Below are 17,906 nucleotides of genomic sequence, written 5' to 3' on the forward strand. Positions count from 1 at the left end.
AAAAAAACCTTCAAAAAATACTAGCATTTTCATTTTACTTAAATAATCCACAAAACATTGGTTAGCAAAAATGTCAAAGTCGAATGAAGGATCAGCAATCATTTTCAGTTTATGAAGCTATTAAAGTATAAATGCCCAACTTATTATATTTGTTTTTGTACATTACAACCTACAAGTCAACGCAAAAATGGAAAAAGCACACCAAATTGGGATCTCATGCACAACGGTTGATAGCGAAAAGTCAACTAATATGAATTTTTTTTTTGTATTTTTATAACAATAAGTAATGCCAAGAATTATTTTTAAATTATATTAAAATATTTAATTTGATATTTTAATTTTTAAAATTTTAATATAATATTTAAATTATAAATTTATTAATTAATTTGATATTTTGATAATTATTTATTTATCACGTATTATCATTTAAAATTACATATATTAATAATAAATATTATATTAATTAATAAATTTATAATTTAAATATCATATTAGATATTTTTAAAATTAAAATATCATATTAAATATTTTATTATAATTTACAAATCATTTATGCCATTAAATTTGATAACAAATAAAAATTCTTTGCTCTATTGTTGATGAATTATTATTTTATACATTAATAATAAAATTTTTAAAATTTCTAAACAAAGTTAAAAAGTTCCAACTTATTCATTTTAATAATTAATAAATTTTTAATTTTTTATAAATATATCAACAAATTTAAATTTAATACATTTATTATTATTTATGGATGGAAAGTCAATTGTAAAATTAAGAATAATAGTACTTATTATATATATATATATATATATATATATATATACATAAGAAAGTTATATGTCACATCACAACTGCCTATGTTATTATTTTATGAAAGAGCTGCTTATGTTATTCTTCTTGATTCATTTTCAAATCATTAACTTATATCATAAATTTTTCAAAAAAGTTTTTGATTGGGTATTAGTATAAGTTTAACAATTTTTAAATTTTATAAAATAAGATTAAAAATAAATAAATAAATTTTATTATTTAATATATTTAAAAATATGTATAATTTTTTATTATAAAATATTTATTTATTTATGTCGGTGTGTGAGATGTCTTTTCTTTAATTCAAGGCTTTGTATTATTAATCATATTATATATAATATTATATTATAATAAACATAAAATTTTGATAAAAATTGTTTATGTAGATATTTAGATGGATAATTTATATTATTAATATGTAAAATAATTTTAAATAATTTTATCTAATTATTTATTTAATTTTTAAAAATTTTAAATTTATATTTATCAAAATCTTTTAAAATATATAAAATTAACCCTAATTTAAACTTAAACATTAATTAAATTAAAATTTTAAATTATAAAAATATAATAAAAAAAATCATATATGGCATAGGTAAAAAAAAAAAAAAAAAAAACTAGTTATTACTAATTTATAATTAGGTCAATGTCAGAGCCATCGGATAATATAAAAAAAAAAAATCAAAAGAGAAAACGGTTATACGATGGCCTATCAGTTTTCAAGCAAGGCAGCCAATCATTTTATGACACGTAAATCTGTTCAATTTGAGGGAGCCCAATCATAAAATCTCATGCTGTTGATTTTCTTGTTGGGTTACTTTTGACCATTGTCAAGTTAAAATCAAAGTAAAACACATAATTATCTTCAAATTACAGAGCTTATATAATAATAAATTTTAAAATTTTAATAAAATTATATATAAATTAATAAAATAAAAAATATATTTTATATTTTTATGACTATATATATTATAAAATATATTATAACACATAATTTTTATATAAAATATAATATAAATATAAAAATTTTAATATTTTATTCCAATATTTAAATTGTCAGGTTTAATAAAACCCTCTGGTCACGTGACTACCGCGCTTCCCATTCCCATGGTTTGCTTGGCTGCCCCATGCTCTGCCCTCGGTAAATTTTCACCAATCCCTCTGTAAACTACACAAAGAAAAACAGAGGAAAAAAAGGAAACCCCTTTTCTTAGAATATAAAAACAAAGGAAATGGACGCTTTAAAACTTTATTCTTTGTTTTTTTGTTCTTCATAAAATGAAGTCTCAATGATTACCCAATTCTTACCTAGAAAAATTTACTCTTCTTTTCATGGCTGGTTCAAGTCTTTCACCAGAGCCAAGTCAAGAAGTGTTTTCATGGCTGAAATCTCTGCCTTTAGCTCCAGAATACAGGCCTACTTTGGCAGAGTTTCAAGATCCAATTGCCTACATTTTCAAGATCGAAAAAGAGGCTTCCCTGTATGGAATCTGCAAAATCATACCTCCGGTACCAGCTGCTCCTAAAAAGACAGCAATTGGGAACCTCAATCGTTCCCTTTTGGCTCGTGCTACAGCTAATGCTAGCTCGGATTTGAAGCTGGCGGCACCCACATTCACTACCCGGCAACAGCAGATCGGCTTTTGCCCCAGGAAGCCTCGGCCTGTTCAGAAACCGGTCTGGCAGAGTGGGGACTACTACACTTTCCAAGAATTCGAAGAAAAAGCGAAGAGATTCGAAAGGAATTACTTGAAACGATACAGCAAAAAGGTTTCCCTTTCAGCTTTAGAAGTCGAAACCCTTTTCTGGAAAGCAACGGTTGACAAACCCTCTTCAGTTGAGTATGCTAACGACATGCCTGGTTCAGCTTTTGGGCCATTGAACTCAAAGAAGAGCAGCGGAGCAGGGAGAGAAGCAGGGGAGGGCGTTACAGTGGGGGAGACGCCGTGGAATATGAGGGCGGTTTCGAGGGCAAAAGGTTCATTGTTAAGGTTCATGAAAGAGGAGATCCCGGGAGTTACTTCCCCTATGGTGTACTTTGCAATGTTGTTCAGTTGGTTCGCTTGGCATGCGGAGGATCACGACTTGCATAGCTTGAGTTATTTGCACGTGGGAGCTGGAAAGACATGGTACGGTGTTCCCAGGAATGCTGCGGTTGCTTTCGAGGAGGTGGTCAGGGTTGATGGCTATGGAGGAGAGTTCAATCCTCTTGGTGAGTTTACTGAACTATTACTTGTGTCTCCTCTGTTTCTTTGTTAACTATTACATGATAGCATTGTTGAGATTGACTCGTTTGAGCAAAGGAAGAATAAACTTAATAGACCAGGTGGTGGAATTCGACATTTTTGACTGTTGACAATAGAGCTTCTTTTCAAGGACTGTTAGTTATCTTTTGGCATTGTAGTTAGTGAGCGTACTCTGTTCCTCGCCTATACTATTTTTGTTAGCTCGAATTATGTTGGAAGTCGCTGCGGGATAATGTTAATCATATGATGTTAAGTTTAATCACTAGTTATCTTTATAATAAGTAGTTATCATTTTCTCTCTGATGCTCTGCTGATTTTAGGTCTTGGGCTTGAAGGATTCTAGATTTTGAGTTTCAAGCAACTGGAGTATTATCTTAGAGATTCCCCTTCCTTCATCTAATAAGAGAACTCTCGTCTTCTATGTCCTTTCTGGGAGTTGTGGGTATGGAGTAGTTATGAGAAAGACTAGTGTTACTTGATCTTGTGGTTGCTCATTCCATCGATATTTGGGACAAGACTTAGATGAAGTTCCTTAGGTGCATTTGTGAAGGTTTTTTCTTTCAAAACGATCACATAAAAATTAAAATCGAAAATCTAAACAGATAGTTTGAAAGGTCTTGTTACATAAATCAAGTGTACAAAAGTTGAAAAAATTTTAATAAATTTTGATATATTTTTTAGATAGATAATTTTAATAAAAAATTTAATAAAATTTTCACTGTTGAATAAGTACCAGTAAAATTTTGATTATAAATGGTATTTTTAATAACTGTTTTTACATATTATTGATCTTTTCATTTAACTCTACCAATTTATAAGTTTTGATTTTCAATTTTAATTTTTAATTTTTATACGATCATTTTTAATAGAAAATTTCACGAACTTTACCTAAAAAACTTCATCTAAGTTTTGCCTCGATATCTGCCATGAAAATTTTCCTTAAAAAGTATTTTGTTAGAGTAGTGAAGAACAGAGGATATGGCATATAGTTATCTTATAGATTTATATGTATCTTCATGTCATTGTGCTTGTGCAAGTATTTTGTATATTATTTCCTGTCCCCTTGTACATGTGTTCTGTTTCCTTTTGAAGCTGGAGCACCTGCAAAGCAATTAGGTTAAAGACTTGAGAGTGTGGCTCATGATTAAAATATCACTTATTGTCTTTCTAGTTTATCAATGATTTTTGACTTGCCATTTTGGATCACGTTAATTTTATTCCATGAAGTTTCTGTGAGTTGATCTTGTTTTAATTTAACTAGAAAAGCTATTTAATCCATCATGTTTACGTGATGCTACTGTTATTATATCTTTTCCCAAACATGCCAATTGAGCAAATTTTATGCTAATTTTTCATTTATTAGTTACCTTTTCTACTCTTGGTGAGAAGACCACAGTGATGTCTCCTGAAGTATTTGTTCTTGCTGGTGTTCCATGCTGCAGGTTAAACTTATCCCTCTGTTCTTTTGCACTCTTGAAAATGTTCTTTGGCTTTCTACAAAGTCTCTTAGGTTAATTCAAATCATAAATTACCACTTCTGATCTTTACTTTGCATTTTTTTTGGCTTGCATTCCATTTTGATCTCATTCCATAAGAAAGTGTTTTAACTATATTTTTGTCCTTTTAATTAAATTTACAGTCCATTCTTTTCTCCTTATCTTAACATAGATGACATACTGAGAGGTTCCATTGAAATATTTTTATACTGGAATTTATTCTCAGTGTCTTATAACATGATTTTCATGATTTTAGCGTCTTGCTGAGGGATGGCTATCTGTCTCTTTTAACATTAACAGTATTCTGAAATCAGGTTAGTGCAAAATGCTGGGGAGTTCGTTGTCACTTTCCCAAGAGCCTATCATTCAGGGTTTAGTCATGGTGAGATACCTTTGAATTTCTATTAGTTACTGCTGTAGGAGGGAGCTTATTTCATCCATATATTTTTGCCATAGGATTTAACTTTGGAGAGGCGGCTAATATTGCTACTCCAGAATGGTTGAGAGTAGCCAGAGATGCTGCTATTCGAAGAGCTTCAATCAATTACCCTCCGATGATCTCTCATTTCCAGTTACTTTATGATCTTGCTCTTGAGCTTTGTTCAAGGTATGACTTTGGCCATTATAAAAGTAGTATGATTCCATCCAATGCCTCTGTTTCTTAATTTCTTGATGCATTCTGCCTTCTCAACTAAATATAGCTAAAACTCTTGAGTCACTGCAAATTTTGTCATAGTTTGCTGCTCTTACTGTAAATGCTAATACAACTCATTTGAATATGCATATGAAATTTAATTGAATAGTTTCGTACTACTTGAGAAATTTCTGGGAATAGGTAGATGGCTTAGAATAAAGTTTTAAACTTGTTCATCTCTGCTGTTAGTTGTGATTGGAGTATTTTCTGTTTTTTCTTGCTCCTTTGTTGCTCTTACTTGGGTTCAAATGCTGGAGACGGGTATCATTGGCTTTTTTTGCAAGTTTTCCCTAGTAATATGTAGAGGGCCACATTGTCGTGCCATGTTTACTTTGAAATGTCCTATATGTGTCCAACATTTGTGCATTAGAATATTGAAGAGTCTAAGTAACATATTCCCTTTAGTTTTATTTCTCATTATTACTAAGTTATTGTCCAGACGATCTAAAGGGCAGAAATCTGTGAATATTTATTTGCATGTTCAAACATTATAACGAAAGTTGTTTGTAGGATGCTAAAGTACAATAAATTGAAGAGCAATAACTTATATAATGCATCTTGTCCTCATTTTTGTTAGGTTTCTCCTTGCAGGGTACCTATGAGCATCAGTGCTAAGCCAAAGAGTTCTCGACTAAAGGATAAGAAAAAAAGTGAAGGAGAAACCTTGGTTAAAGAATTATTTGTGCAGAATATAAGACAGAATAATGACCTATTTCATATTCTCGGAAAAGGATCTTCAGTGGTACTGCTCCCCAAAAGTTCTTCCGACATTTCTCTTTGTTCAGATTTACGTGCTGCATCCCAATTAAGAATAAACCATAGGATGTCACTTGATTTTTGCAACTACAAGGAAGTAGTGAAATCATCGAAAGACTTAGCTTCTGATAAGATCATGCTAGGTGGGAATGAAGAAATCAAGGGAGTAAAAGGTTTCTATTCAATGAAAGGAAAATTTGCTCCTATGTATGAAGGTAACCAGAATTCTTCTTTTAGTGGAACTGATTATTTATGTAGGCTGCCATTGGAGACCTTGAACGCAAGAATGGAAAGAGAAACTGCTGTTCAAGGTGATGCTTTGTCAGATCAGAGACTGTTTTCATGTGTCACGTGTGGAATATTGTGCTTTGCTTGCGTTGCTATTCTTCAACCAACAGAACAAGCAGCTAGATACCTCATGTCAGCCGATTGTAGTTTTTTGAATGATTGGACTGTTGGTTCTGGAGTAACTCGCGATGGGTTCACTGCTGCTCATGGGGATGCAATCACTTCTGAGCAAAATCCTTCTACAAGTAGGTTTTATATGTAAAATTTCTGTTATTAGCTGATCTTCTCCATGTGATTTACATGCTAGTCAAAGTAAATATTTTCTTTGTTTCATTTCTGTTTAATGTATTTCTTGAGCTTGTCTGGCAATATCTTTTTCTTCATAATACACGTAGCGTTTATAGAGGTCAGTTGACTAAAACAGAGGCCTTCCCGTTGATGATTAAAGTAGATTACTTTGGAATCAGACTGGAGCTCATTTAGTTCCTAGGAAATTTCATATCCAAAGTGTAATAGAGATGATAACTCAAATAAGGTAATGGGGAATATATGCCCCAGTTTTATGGTAGTCTCATGGCAGTCAGATTTTGTTTTGGCTGGCAAGATGATTGGTTGCTCACACACTTGCATCTAAATAGGATGCGATGGTTGTCATGTTAGAGTTAAACTACTTATGCTGCATGATGTCTTGATCATATGGTTGTCTAGTGGTCAGCATGCTTATCCAAGCTTCTATAATTAATATTTTATTTAAATAGTATTCTGTTATTTCTTTTGTAAAGATTTACTCTTTGTTCTGATTTTCCTTCAAATTCTTTTATTTGTTCTGGAAACATCATGAGCCTTTCTTTTTTCTCTTCTTGATACAGGTTGGACAAATAAAGGTGCTCCAAATGCTTTATATGATGTCCCTATTCAGTCTGTTGAGTACAAGTTTCAGATGGTAGATCGAAGTAACCAAGTGATGGAAGATGCTGTAAAAGGTGGAGATACTTCTGCTCTTGGTCTATTAGCTTCAATATATGGAAATTCATCTGATTCTGAAGAAGATCATGTTGAACCGAATGCTACCATCTCTGGTGATGAGACAAATTCAGCTAAAGTTTCACCGGAAAGGAAATTTCCATATAATGATTCTGGTTTCCATCCTGTTGGTACCAATGAGAGTCATAATCCCTCATTATCAAGGCTTGATTCTGGGGAGGAAGCTCCTGTCCATGTTATTAATTGTTATTCAGAACCCGGATCTAGAAGAGTTGACATCAAGAATAGGAGTCCTCAAACATTTGACCTTGCTGTCGAGTTTGAAACTGATAGTCTTGCTTCAAGAAGATCAAATGGTTTGGAGGATAAATCTAGAGATCCAATCACAGCATCTCATGCTAATCTAAGTTACTCCCCAGCCACTCATGGAACAGAGAAAATGAGGTTTAGCAATGCCATTGAACCAATGGAGAATGCAGATATTCCATTTGCTCCAAGGTCTGATGAAGATTCTTCTCGAATGCATGTCTTCTGTCTTGAGCATGCTGTAGAAGTAGAAAAACAACTTCGTAAAATCGGAGGAGTGCATGTATTTCTCCTTTGTCATCCAGGTACATTTTGGCATACATTATACCCAAATGAATATTTTCACATAAATTTACACTCCTCTTCCTCACCGTTCCCCCAAAAGAAAGAAAAAAAAATATTGGGAGATATTATTTTCTGTGAAATAATGTGCATTGCCTTATGTTTCCGTTATCTTAAGCATCTTTTTTGGATGATACTGCATGTGAGTAAAAAAAGTCGAGTATGTACGGGGAATGCAGAAGTATTTCCTGTATTTTAACCTTCCCATGCTCTACCTCTTTGTGTCGAGATTATTGATACTCATGGAAGGGAAGTGATGCCCTCCAGGTGAAGTCATAGGGTAAGGTTTGATCTCTATTTTATAATAAATGACAGGGACCATGCATCAACAAACTTGTTCCTTGACATGTTTCTTCTAATTGCAACAATTTTTTTTTCCCTGGGAAAGGTCTCTGGTTACTGGTTATTATTATTTGATCATTTTGCATCTTTCAGAAAACTAATCAATATGGTTATACAGAATAACCATTTTAGGTTCTTTTCTTTTCTATGCAGTTGTTAACTATTATCTTTAAAACGATGCAGAGTATCCCAAGATAGAAGCAGAAGCGAAGTTGTTGGCTGAAGAACTAGGAATTGATTATCCCAGGAATGACATCTTATTTGGGGATGCTACTAAGGATGATGAGCAGAGAATCCAGTCAGCTCTTGATAGTGAGGATGCTATACCTGGAAATGGGGACTGGGCGGTTAAGCTGGGAATCAACCTATTTTATAGTGCTAATCTCAGTCGCTCTACACTGTACAGTAAACAGATGCCATACAATTGTGTTATATACAATGCATTTGGCCGTAATTCTCCTGCTAGCTTACCCACAAAGTGGAACGTGTATGGGAGGAGGTCTGGCAAGCAGAAAAAAGTAGTGGCGGGAAAATGGTGTGGTAAAGTTTGGATGTCGAATCAGGTTCATCCATTTTTGGCACAAATGGATCCTGAGGAACAAGAACAAGAAAGAAGCTTCCATGCTTGGGCAACTTCTAATGAAAATCTTGAGAGAAAGCCAGAAAATGTTCAGAAAGCTGAAATAACCCAGGTGGCTAAAATGTTTAAAAGAAAGAGAAAAACGAGGGCAGAGATTGCACCAAGCAAGAAAGTGATATGCATTGAGCAGGAGGGTGCAGTTTCAGATGATTCATTGGATGACAGTTCTCTTAGGCAGCAACAGAGATTTTTTAGAGGCAAGCAACCAAGTCTGATAGAGAAAGAAGAGGCAATTTCATATGATTCACTTGAGGATGATTCTCTTCTGCAGCAGAGGAATCTCTTTAGAAAAAAACGGACGAAGTTTATTGAAAAAGAAGATGCTGAATCAGAGGATGCAGAAGATGATTTTACCCATCTGCAGCACTCGAGGAATCTTAGAGGCAGGCTAGGCAAATATATTGAAGAAGATGATGCTGTTTCATGTGATTCACTTGATGAAAGTTCTCTTAAGCGGGATAGGAGGATTCGTGGAAACTGGCAGGCCAAATTTAAGGAGAGTCGAGACATTGTATCAGATGATGAACAAGATGAAATTTCTCATCAGGTGCATAGGAGGATTCCTAGAGGCAGACAAATGAAGTCATTTGAGAGGAACGATGCTAACTCATATGATTCCCGAGCTGATAATTCCCTTAAGCAGTATAGAAGAATACCTAAAGGCAAGCAAGCAAAATTTTTCGAGAGAGATGATGCAATGTCAGATGATGCATCAGACTATGATTCTCAAAGTCAGCTTAGAAGGATTCCTAGAGCCAAGCAAATGAAGTACATGGAAAGAGATGATGCATTTTCAGATGATTCACTAGAGGATAATCCTCAACAGCAGCAAGAGAGGATTCCTAGAAGCAAAGTAGCCAAATTTACTGATAGAGAAGATGTAGTTTCTTTTGATTCATTGAAGAGTAACTCTCACCGACAGCATAGTAGGGTTCCTAGAAGTCAGCTAACCAAGTTTATTGAGAGGGAAGATGCAGTTTCATCTGATTCTCCAGATGATAGTTTTCTTCAGCAGCTTTGGAGGATTCGGAGAAGTAAGCAAACCAAAATTCTTGACAAGGAAGATGCAGTTTCAGATGATTCACTGGATGGTACTTCTCTGCAGCAGTTTAGAAAGACTCCTAGAAGCAGGCAAAGGAAATTTATTGAAAGGGAGGATGCAATTTCATATGATTCGTTGGATGGGAATTATCATCAACCAAATAGGAGTATTAGAAGCAGAAAAAAGAAAGCCCAGACACAACGACAAATAAAACAAGAAACCCCTCGGAATGTAAAACAAGGGAAACGTCGGACAACAAAACAAGTCGTCTCTCAGCAAATGAAACAAGAGACTCCTCGGAATTGGAACACCAAAATTGAGCAAAGTGCTAGACAGTGCAATTCGTATGGTGAAGAAGAGATAGAAGGTGGACCCAGCTCGCGCCTGAGAAAAAGAGTCCGAAAGCCTCTGAAAGAGTCAGAAACAAAACCAATAGAGAAGAAGCAAGCCAGGAAGAAGAAAGTGAAGAATGCTTCAAATGTAAAAACTCTAGCTGGTCACAACACAGCAAAAGTAAGACATAAGGAAGCAGAATATCAGTGTGACATGGAAGGCTGCACCATGAGTTTTGGCTCGAAACAAGACCTGGTCCTGCACAAAAGAAACATTTGTCCGGTCAAAGGGTGTGGGAAGAAATTCTTGTCACACAAATATCTGGTGCAGCACCGACGAGTTCATATGGATGACCGACCTCTTAAATGCCCCTGGAAGGGTTGTAAGATGACATTCAAGTGGGCATGGGCTCGAACCGAACACATTAGGGTTCACACAGGTGCTCGTCCTTACGTGTGTGGTGAGGCAGGCTGTGGACAGACATTCCGTTTCGTGTCAGATTTCAGTCGTCACAAACGGAAGACTGGTCATTCAGCAAAGAAGGGTAGGAGATAATTTGAAGGAAGAAAGTGTAACTTAACATGTTCTAATGAACCTGTTGTTCATTCAACAAAGACTGGTCATTCAGCAAAGAAGGGTAAATTGACATGTTCTAATGAACCTGTTGTTCAATTGGCAGGTCAGGCTAGGTTCAACTACAGGGTTAGGATTTCTCCATTATTTTGCCATTCAGAAAGACTGTTAATTATGTTTTGTCATGCCATTCATTTACAGCAATCAGAGCAATTGCTTTGGATCTTGAATCAGATTCCTGCATTTACCTAGTTATTCGCTACTAGGGTGTTCAGATGCATTTGGTGGTTACTCTACCTACTTTCAAACTCGTGATAAACATGAAAAAAAAAGGCAAAAAAAAAAAAAAAGAGTTGCTACCAACTTTGTTAAGACCAACTTACAAGTACGAAGTAAAGAATGATAAATTTATCACGTTATTAATGAATAAATTGTAATAATTAAAAATCTTAAAATATAAATTATTAAAGTTGACTTCAATTATTTTCAAAGACTTCTAAACTTAAGTTTATTTCTTGAATAGGTGATAATTTATGATTTAATAACAGAGTTTATATATTGTAAATATATTAAATATAAACTTTAAATTTATAGTTTTTAATTATTTTTTTTATAAAAAATAATGTTAATATAATTGCTAAGAAAGGAAACTCAATCTATACTATTATATAACTCTACTTTACACTAGTTCAATTAGGGGATAATATCAAATAAGTATTTGAATTTTACTAAAAAAAAATGCTTTTAATTTTTTATTATATAAAATCAAAGTTGTAAGTTTTTATTTTATTTTATTATTATAATTATATCATTAAATTATAAAAATTGATGAATAAAATTTAACTTTCAAAATTATTAAACTTAATTTTTCACAAATATTCATCATCTAATTCATCTAAATAAATTTAAATAAATTTATTTTTTATAAATTAGATTATTGAAAATTTTTTAACAAATATAAAATATTTCATAACGTCAAAGTTATGATTAACTTTTAATGAAATTCAAACGCTTATTTGAATATTATTTATTCAATTAAAAATGAAAATTTTCCCTCAAATATAAAAAAAAATTCACTAAAATTTTTATTTTATTTTCCATTTCCTAAGCATTGCTAATTTACTACTACCAACAATTTCCGGCGGTTAAAAGTTGAAAATTTTACTGCAAAATTTTTTTCTCCATTTTTAAGTTTACCAATTTTCGGACAGAAAAACAGTTATAAAATGAAAAAAAAAAAGTATACGTTACTTCTACGTTCATTTATATATATAGTAAAGAAAAAACGTACAAATACCAAAGAAAGATATGAAGCAGCCTTTTTTTTTTCAAAGTACAAATATACGGCAGAAAAACAAGGCTTTGTTTGGTTCGAATTTTTTTATATTATAAAATAATTTTTATTTTTCCTAAAAAAATTAATAAGTAAAAATAATTTTTTAAAATAAATAAATAAAATATTTAATAATATTATTATGAATATGTCTAATTATAAATATAATGTATATTTATTAATTAATAACATTAAAAAATTCAAATATAATAAATTATAAAACATAAAAAATATATATTTATTTTTATATTTTAATCTATTTTTTTAATTATCAAACATATTTTTACTTATATTTTGTATTTTTCAAGAAAACCAAACAGAAAATGGCTCTTTTTTCTCTTTCTCTCCCCTTTGCCTTTTTTTCCACACTTTTACTTTCATTTCCCAAAAACAAATACTCTTAATCCTTTTAGTTTCTTCTCTCTCTTGTCTTCCTTTTCCCCTAATTTTTTTTTCCCTTTTCTTCTGCAGAACTTAGGGTTTTGAAATGTGGATTTACAATGTCACAATCTGAAGAAACTCCGATCTCCGACACTACTCCCACATATTCCGCTCTTAATGTGGGGTTTCACTCACCCGATCCAGGTCCGATTCTGGATATTGACGCCTCATCGTCTGATCTTAATCACTGGGAAAACGAGCACAACGAGAGCAATTTCCAACGGCAGCTCCAGGACCTCAATTTGAAGGAGAAAGAAGAGGAAGATGCAGAGGTAAAGGAGGAGGAGGAGGAGGTTGAGAACAAAGATGACGGAGAGCGAGAAAGCGACGCCGATGACAACTATGCTGACGCCGATGGTGGCGGAGACAACGAAGATGAGGAAGAGAAAAACGAGGACGAGAGTGATGATGAAAACGTGAAACGGCATGAAAGGAGTTCACATTATCCGGTGAGACCGGAAGCAGAGGATTGTGCTTATTATATGAAAACTGGGCTTTGCAAATTTGGACCTAATTGCAAGTTTAATCATCCTATTCGAAGGAAAAACCAGGTCTTTTCTCACTATTATTATTATTATTATTATTTTATAATCTTTATATTTGCTTAAAATGCTTGTGCTTATAATCTTTATTATTACTTGCCTTCATTTTTTTAGCTGTTTTTATTATTTCTTTTTTATATATATATATTTGTGCTATATTAGCGTGATATTTGTGAGATTTTTTTTTTATCTATTTCAGTTTTTTTTTTTATTATGTTATGAGTAATAAAATTTATCAAAAAATTCACTGAACTATTTTTGCTTGAAAAAAAATCTATCTTTTCTGTTATCTAACTGCTATTCATCAATTAACAGATGATAATTTAATTATGGTATTTGGGAATTCGCATGTCAATGTAAATATATATTTTTTTATCTTTTGTTAATGTGTTCATTGAATCCTGCGCTGCATGACAGGTACCCTCCCCGGTATCCCATAACAACTGGTGATTTTGAGTGTTTCCTCATTTTAAGATTGACTTGTTTGCTACATACGTATAATTATTCATTTTTTGCTGACTTTTTAAATTCTGGGTGTTTTGGATTTATGATGCTTGAAGGCTGTTAAGGAAAAAGTCAAGGAAAAGGATGAATTAACAAAGAAATCAACCCAGACAGAATGCAAGGTCAATATCCTTAATTTTATGTTTGCAAAATGTGCTCTTAATGATCTCAACTGCCATCTCATTGATGAGTGTTACTAATTTGATATGCACCGGTTCGTATGTTCTGTTTTGGTTTGGAAGCAGGTTTGTCTGGTCTAAGTTTGAGCATTTGAAAGAATTTGACAAGTTGATTTTTGAGATTATTCTTTTCTCGCTGAGGAGGAAATTCATTATGAAGCTTATAAACTGTGCTATTTCTTTTCGGTAAATTTAATTACTGAATTTGTGTATATTTTTATTATTCTTCAAGTGAAGCCTAGCATTCTCCCATCATTTCAAGTGCCTAACATTAATAACTTTTACGACTTGTTCTAATAAATCTTATTTTTAGACTGTATTTTACAATGGCCCATAACATATCTTGTAGTTTTTGTTCAGATGCTTCTGAAACTCATCTTTATGTATTTTCAGCTATATCTATAAGAAATGTGTTTGGGTTGATAGTAACATTTGTGTGGTGTTACAATTTTGCTTGAGATTTTTGCAGTACTACCTAAGAACTGGTGGATGTAAGTTTGGGAAGGCTTGTAGATATAACCACTCAAGAGCAAAATCTTTAGTGGTTCCAATTTTAGAGCTTAACTTTCTGGGGCTGCCTATCCGACAGGTACCACTTCTGTTTTTACTTGATTAATTAAACTTTGCCAAACTCCATAATCTAAGGCCTGATATTCATTGCATTTGTTCTTCAATCAGCTGAATCCTATGAGATTTATTTTTAGTGATTAATTGGAGTAATCATTCTGGAAATTTGAAAGTTTTAATTCATCGCAGGGAGAGAAAGAGTGCCCCTATTACATGCGTAACGGGTCCTGCAAGTATGGAGCCAACTGCAGGTTTAATCATCCCGATCCTACAGCTGCTGGAGCTTGTGACCCACCTTCAGCATACAGTAATGGTGGATCTGTTTCACCGCAAGCTGCACCACAAGTGAATATGACATCCTGGTCATCACCAAGGACATTGAATGAGACTGCTGCATATATGCCAATTGTGTTTTCACCAACTCAAGGTGTTCCGCCTCCAAATCCAGAGTGGAATGGGTATCAGGTAGTGTCATTGTTCTGATGCTGTTTAAGTTTGTGTTAATAGAGCCTTTAGCATCTATTAAGTTTATCTTAGCATACTATAGTCCATAGCATCTATTGAGTTTTCTGTAGCATTACATGGTCCTCACCTTCCTCCTTCCCCAATCCCCAACCTGATGTTGTAAATGTTTTTCCTAGATTTTTTTTGTTTTCATACCTTGAAGTATTCTAGTATGTATCTCCATATATCATAACTCTTAAGGTCAAGTTTGGTATACAAGATTATGATAAGATAGGATAAGATGATATTATGAATATGATTAGATTAAATAATATCATCCTATTTTATTTTTGATGCATGCAAGGATTAAGATAAGACAATTTATTCATTGGTCAAAATTATCCTTTCTCAAAGTTTATACAATTTAAATTATTGATGTAATTTTCTAAGAGTATAATAGGATGCATAAGTTTAATCCCATGGGTTAAAAATAATCCTCTCCACTTTGGGAGGATTGCATCATCCTATACCAAGAAGATGATAATCCTGTTTGTAATTCTATCCCTTTCAGTTAGATACAAACCAAACATGATATAGAATGATTATCATACTATCCTATTTATCATCTTATGCACCAAACATGACTAAAATGTGCAAAAATGCTTGTGCAGTTTGAACATTTAATTTTCTTATAACAAATGGATAATTTGGTTTATGATTTCACAATCCCATGCTTTGAGAAATAATAATAGTATTAAGCAATTCTTACCGGTAACCACTGGCAGAAAATCATATTCAGATAATGAATGGAATATTTCAATTCTTAAGATCGGATGGTTAGACCTAGTTTTTAGATGTGTTTATATTAAATGGGTTTTGCTAACAAGTGCCTTAAAGGCACTCTTTAAGGTTACTATTTTAACTAATCTATTATTCCAATGCATTGTAATTCATGAAATTAGCTCAGTTACTGCATTTAATACAAAAGTATTACTATAAATAGTATTTTAACTAACATAAAGAAGTGCCCGGAGAGTACTTATTAGGAAACCCATATTATATTCAGCCAGCTTCAGAACGTTTTGTTGAAAATTATGCCTTCTTTCAACCTTTCTCTACGTGTAGCTTGGTCACTTTGTTATCTCAAGGTCTGAAACACATGCACATCTAGGCCGAGTCATGTCTAGGCCATGTACTTGAGACTACATGGGAACTGATGGGCAAATATTCTATTCTCATTCTTATTCAGCTGAAAAACAGTGTTATATTCACTCTTTGGCATTATCAAATATGTTGAGACTTGCACCAAAGAAAACTAAGTAGAACCTTGATGTTGGTTCAGTTACATGGATGATGGATTGTTTTATGTGGCTCTATCTAATGTTGCTTTTGCATGGAAAAGTACTGGAAATTAGTTGGTAGATAGGATATACTAATTGCTTTGACAATCCATGTTGTAATAGATACATGAAATGGAGAATCAGACAATGTATAATCATCCCTCTTCCTGTGTTTTCCACGTAATACTTTGTTTTAATGCTCTGTGCAACACGTATTTATTGCTTTGTTTTCTTTTTTTACCTTTTTATCTATTTTAATGCAACAATTCTTAAAGAAGCTCATGTTTTAAATTTGCTGGTAGGTATAAAACTGCTTCTGCATAACATTGTCTTACAGAAATTAGCTTTGCTTCTTGAAAACTTATTACCTATATGGATCTGCATAATGACTTAATCTTGTTTGCCTTGTCAAGACAACTGTATATCCCCCATCAGAAAGGAGTTTGCATCCAACTCCAGCATTTGTCATAAGCAACCCATCCACTGACACCACCGTCTATGCTCCTCTTCCACCACAAATGGTGGTTGATGAATTCCCATTTCGGCCTGGCCAACCTGAGTGCAGTTACTTCCTGAAAACTGGGGACTGTAAGTTTAAATCTAATTGCAAATATCATCATCCAAAAGATCGAGTTCCAAAGCCGGCACCATGTGCACTCAGCGACAAGGGCTTGCCACTGAGACCTGTAAGTTTGTGCTTCTTAGGCTGTGGTTTTTATCAAATATATATAAACTGGGTAAATGGTTTTAAAGCTTTCTTATGCATGCAGAAAATGAAAACAAAAGTAAATGTTCTCACAATTATTATTTGCTTAATTTATTGTTGTCACCTTAGCTAGTGCAATGCACTCCCTTCTTATCTTTTCATGTATGTCGAAACAAGTTCTTTATGGAAATCAATAAAAGTTGCATCTTTTAGAAGTTGGTACTTTATTTGTTCAACTAGGCAATGATTAAAACCGGAGGTTCTGTTAGGCAAATGAATTTATACAGAAACATAGCATCTGAGTAAAGGCTTCCACATGATTGCTTTGTCAGACTGAGATTAACCCTGAGAATATAGATCACTCTTTTAACATTTAGTTCCTGTTAATGGTTTGTGTTTCTGGTGATATCTATTAAATTCTCGTTTCTTAATGCTTTCTCGGAGTGTATTGTCACCTTCGTGATCTACCATTGTTTTCAAAATCCAGGATCAAATTATCTGCTCACACTATAGTCGCTACGGCATTTGCAAGTTCGGGCCAGCCTGTAAATTTGACCATTCGATGCAGGCAGTTCCTTCAGAGGTGTCTGGACTCGATCAGCCTCCACCAATTAGCCATTCTACAGCAACAGAACAAACTGTAATTGCTGGAAGTAATGGTACTGATGCTGCAGTTCAGCAGCCTGTGTAAAAAAAGATTTTTCAGCCAAGACTTCCTTCTTAGCTCTTAGATCTCACATTAGCAAGGGATTCTATTAAAAAAAAAAAAAAAACTGGAAGAGTCCATTTTCCCCTTTTACATTGCCACAAGCTTTTTAGGGGATGGCACTATATAATAATAATATTATTATATACTTGTGATATGTTATGTTGGTAGTGGTACAAACTGAAATTGAAATCAGGATATGTAAATTATCTGAGTTTCATGTCATATTTCGAATCAGGATATGTTGTACTTCTTCTCCCTTGAACCGGTGCCGGATAGATTGCACCCC

At 33.2% G+C, this 17,906-nt stretch overlaps 2 protein-coding genes across 3 annotated transcripts; both read left to right on the forward strand.

The window, feature by feature from the left end:
* The first annotated feature begins 1,905 nt into the window (after positions 1-1,905).
* On the forward strand, positions 1,906-11,117 carry LOC111284763 (lysine-specific demethylase REF6-like). The gene is made up of 7 exons (XM_022873685.2): positions 1,906-3,025; positions 4,423-4,501; positions 4,870-4,937; positions 5,012-5,162; positions 5,841-6,538; positions 7,163-7,888; positions 8,451-11,117. Exons 1-7 carry the CDS (start codon positions 2,146-2,148, stop codon positions 10,835-10,837), a joined length of 4,989 nt encoding a protein of 1,662 aa, XP_022729420.2. The 5' UTR covers positions 1,906-2,145; the 3' UTR covers positions 10,838-11,117.
* A 1,348-nt stretch (positions 11,118-12,465) lies between these two features.
* LOC111284769 (zinc finger CCCH domain-containing protein 67-like) lies at positions 12,466-17,854 on the forward strand. 2 transcript variants are annotated; one of them, XM_022873698.2, is made up of 6 exons: positions 12,466-13,180; positions 13,732-13,797; positions 14,324-14,443; positions 14,611-14,886; positions 16,619-16,891; positions 17,399-17,854. In XM_022873698.2, the coding sequence occupies exons 1-6, from the start codon at positions 12,689-12,691 to the stop codon at positions 17,600-17,602; spliced, it is 1,431 nt and encodes a 476-aa protein (XP_022729433.1). In that variant the 5' UTR covers positions 12,466-12,688; the 3' UTR covers positions 17,603-17,854. The 2 variants fall into 2 exon arrangements, with proteins under 2 accessions (XP_022729433.1, XP_022729441.1); XM_022873706.2 differs by lacking the exon at positions 13,732-13,797 and having other exon boundaries at positions 12,544-13,180.
* Positions 17,855-17,906: the final 52 nt, after the last annotated feature.

This window comes from Durio zibethinus, chromosome 17, assembly GCF_047325235.1.
Source record: "Durio zibethinus cultivar Kanyao isolate XHJ-2024 chromosome 17, ASM4732523v1, whole genome shotgun sequence".
NCBI lineage: Eukaryota > Viridiplantae > Streptophyta > Magnoliopsida > Malvales > Malvaceae > Durio > Durio zibethinus.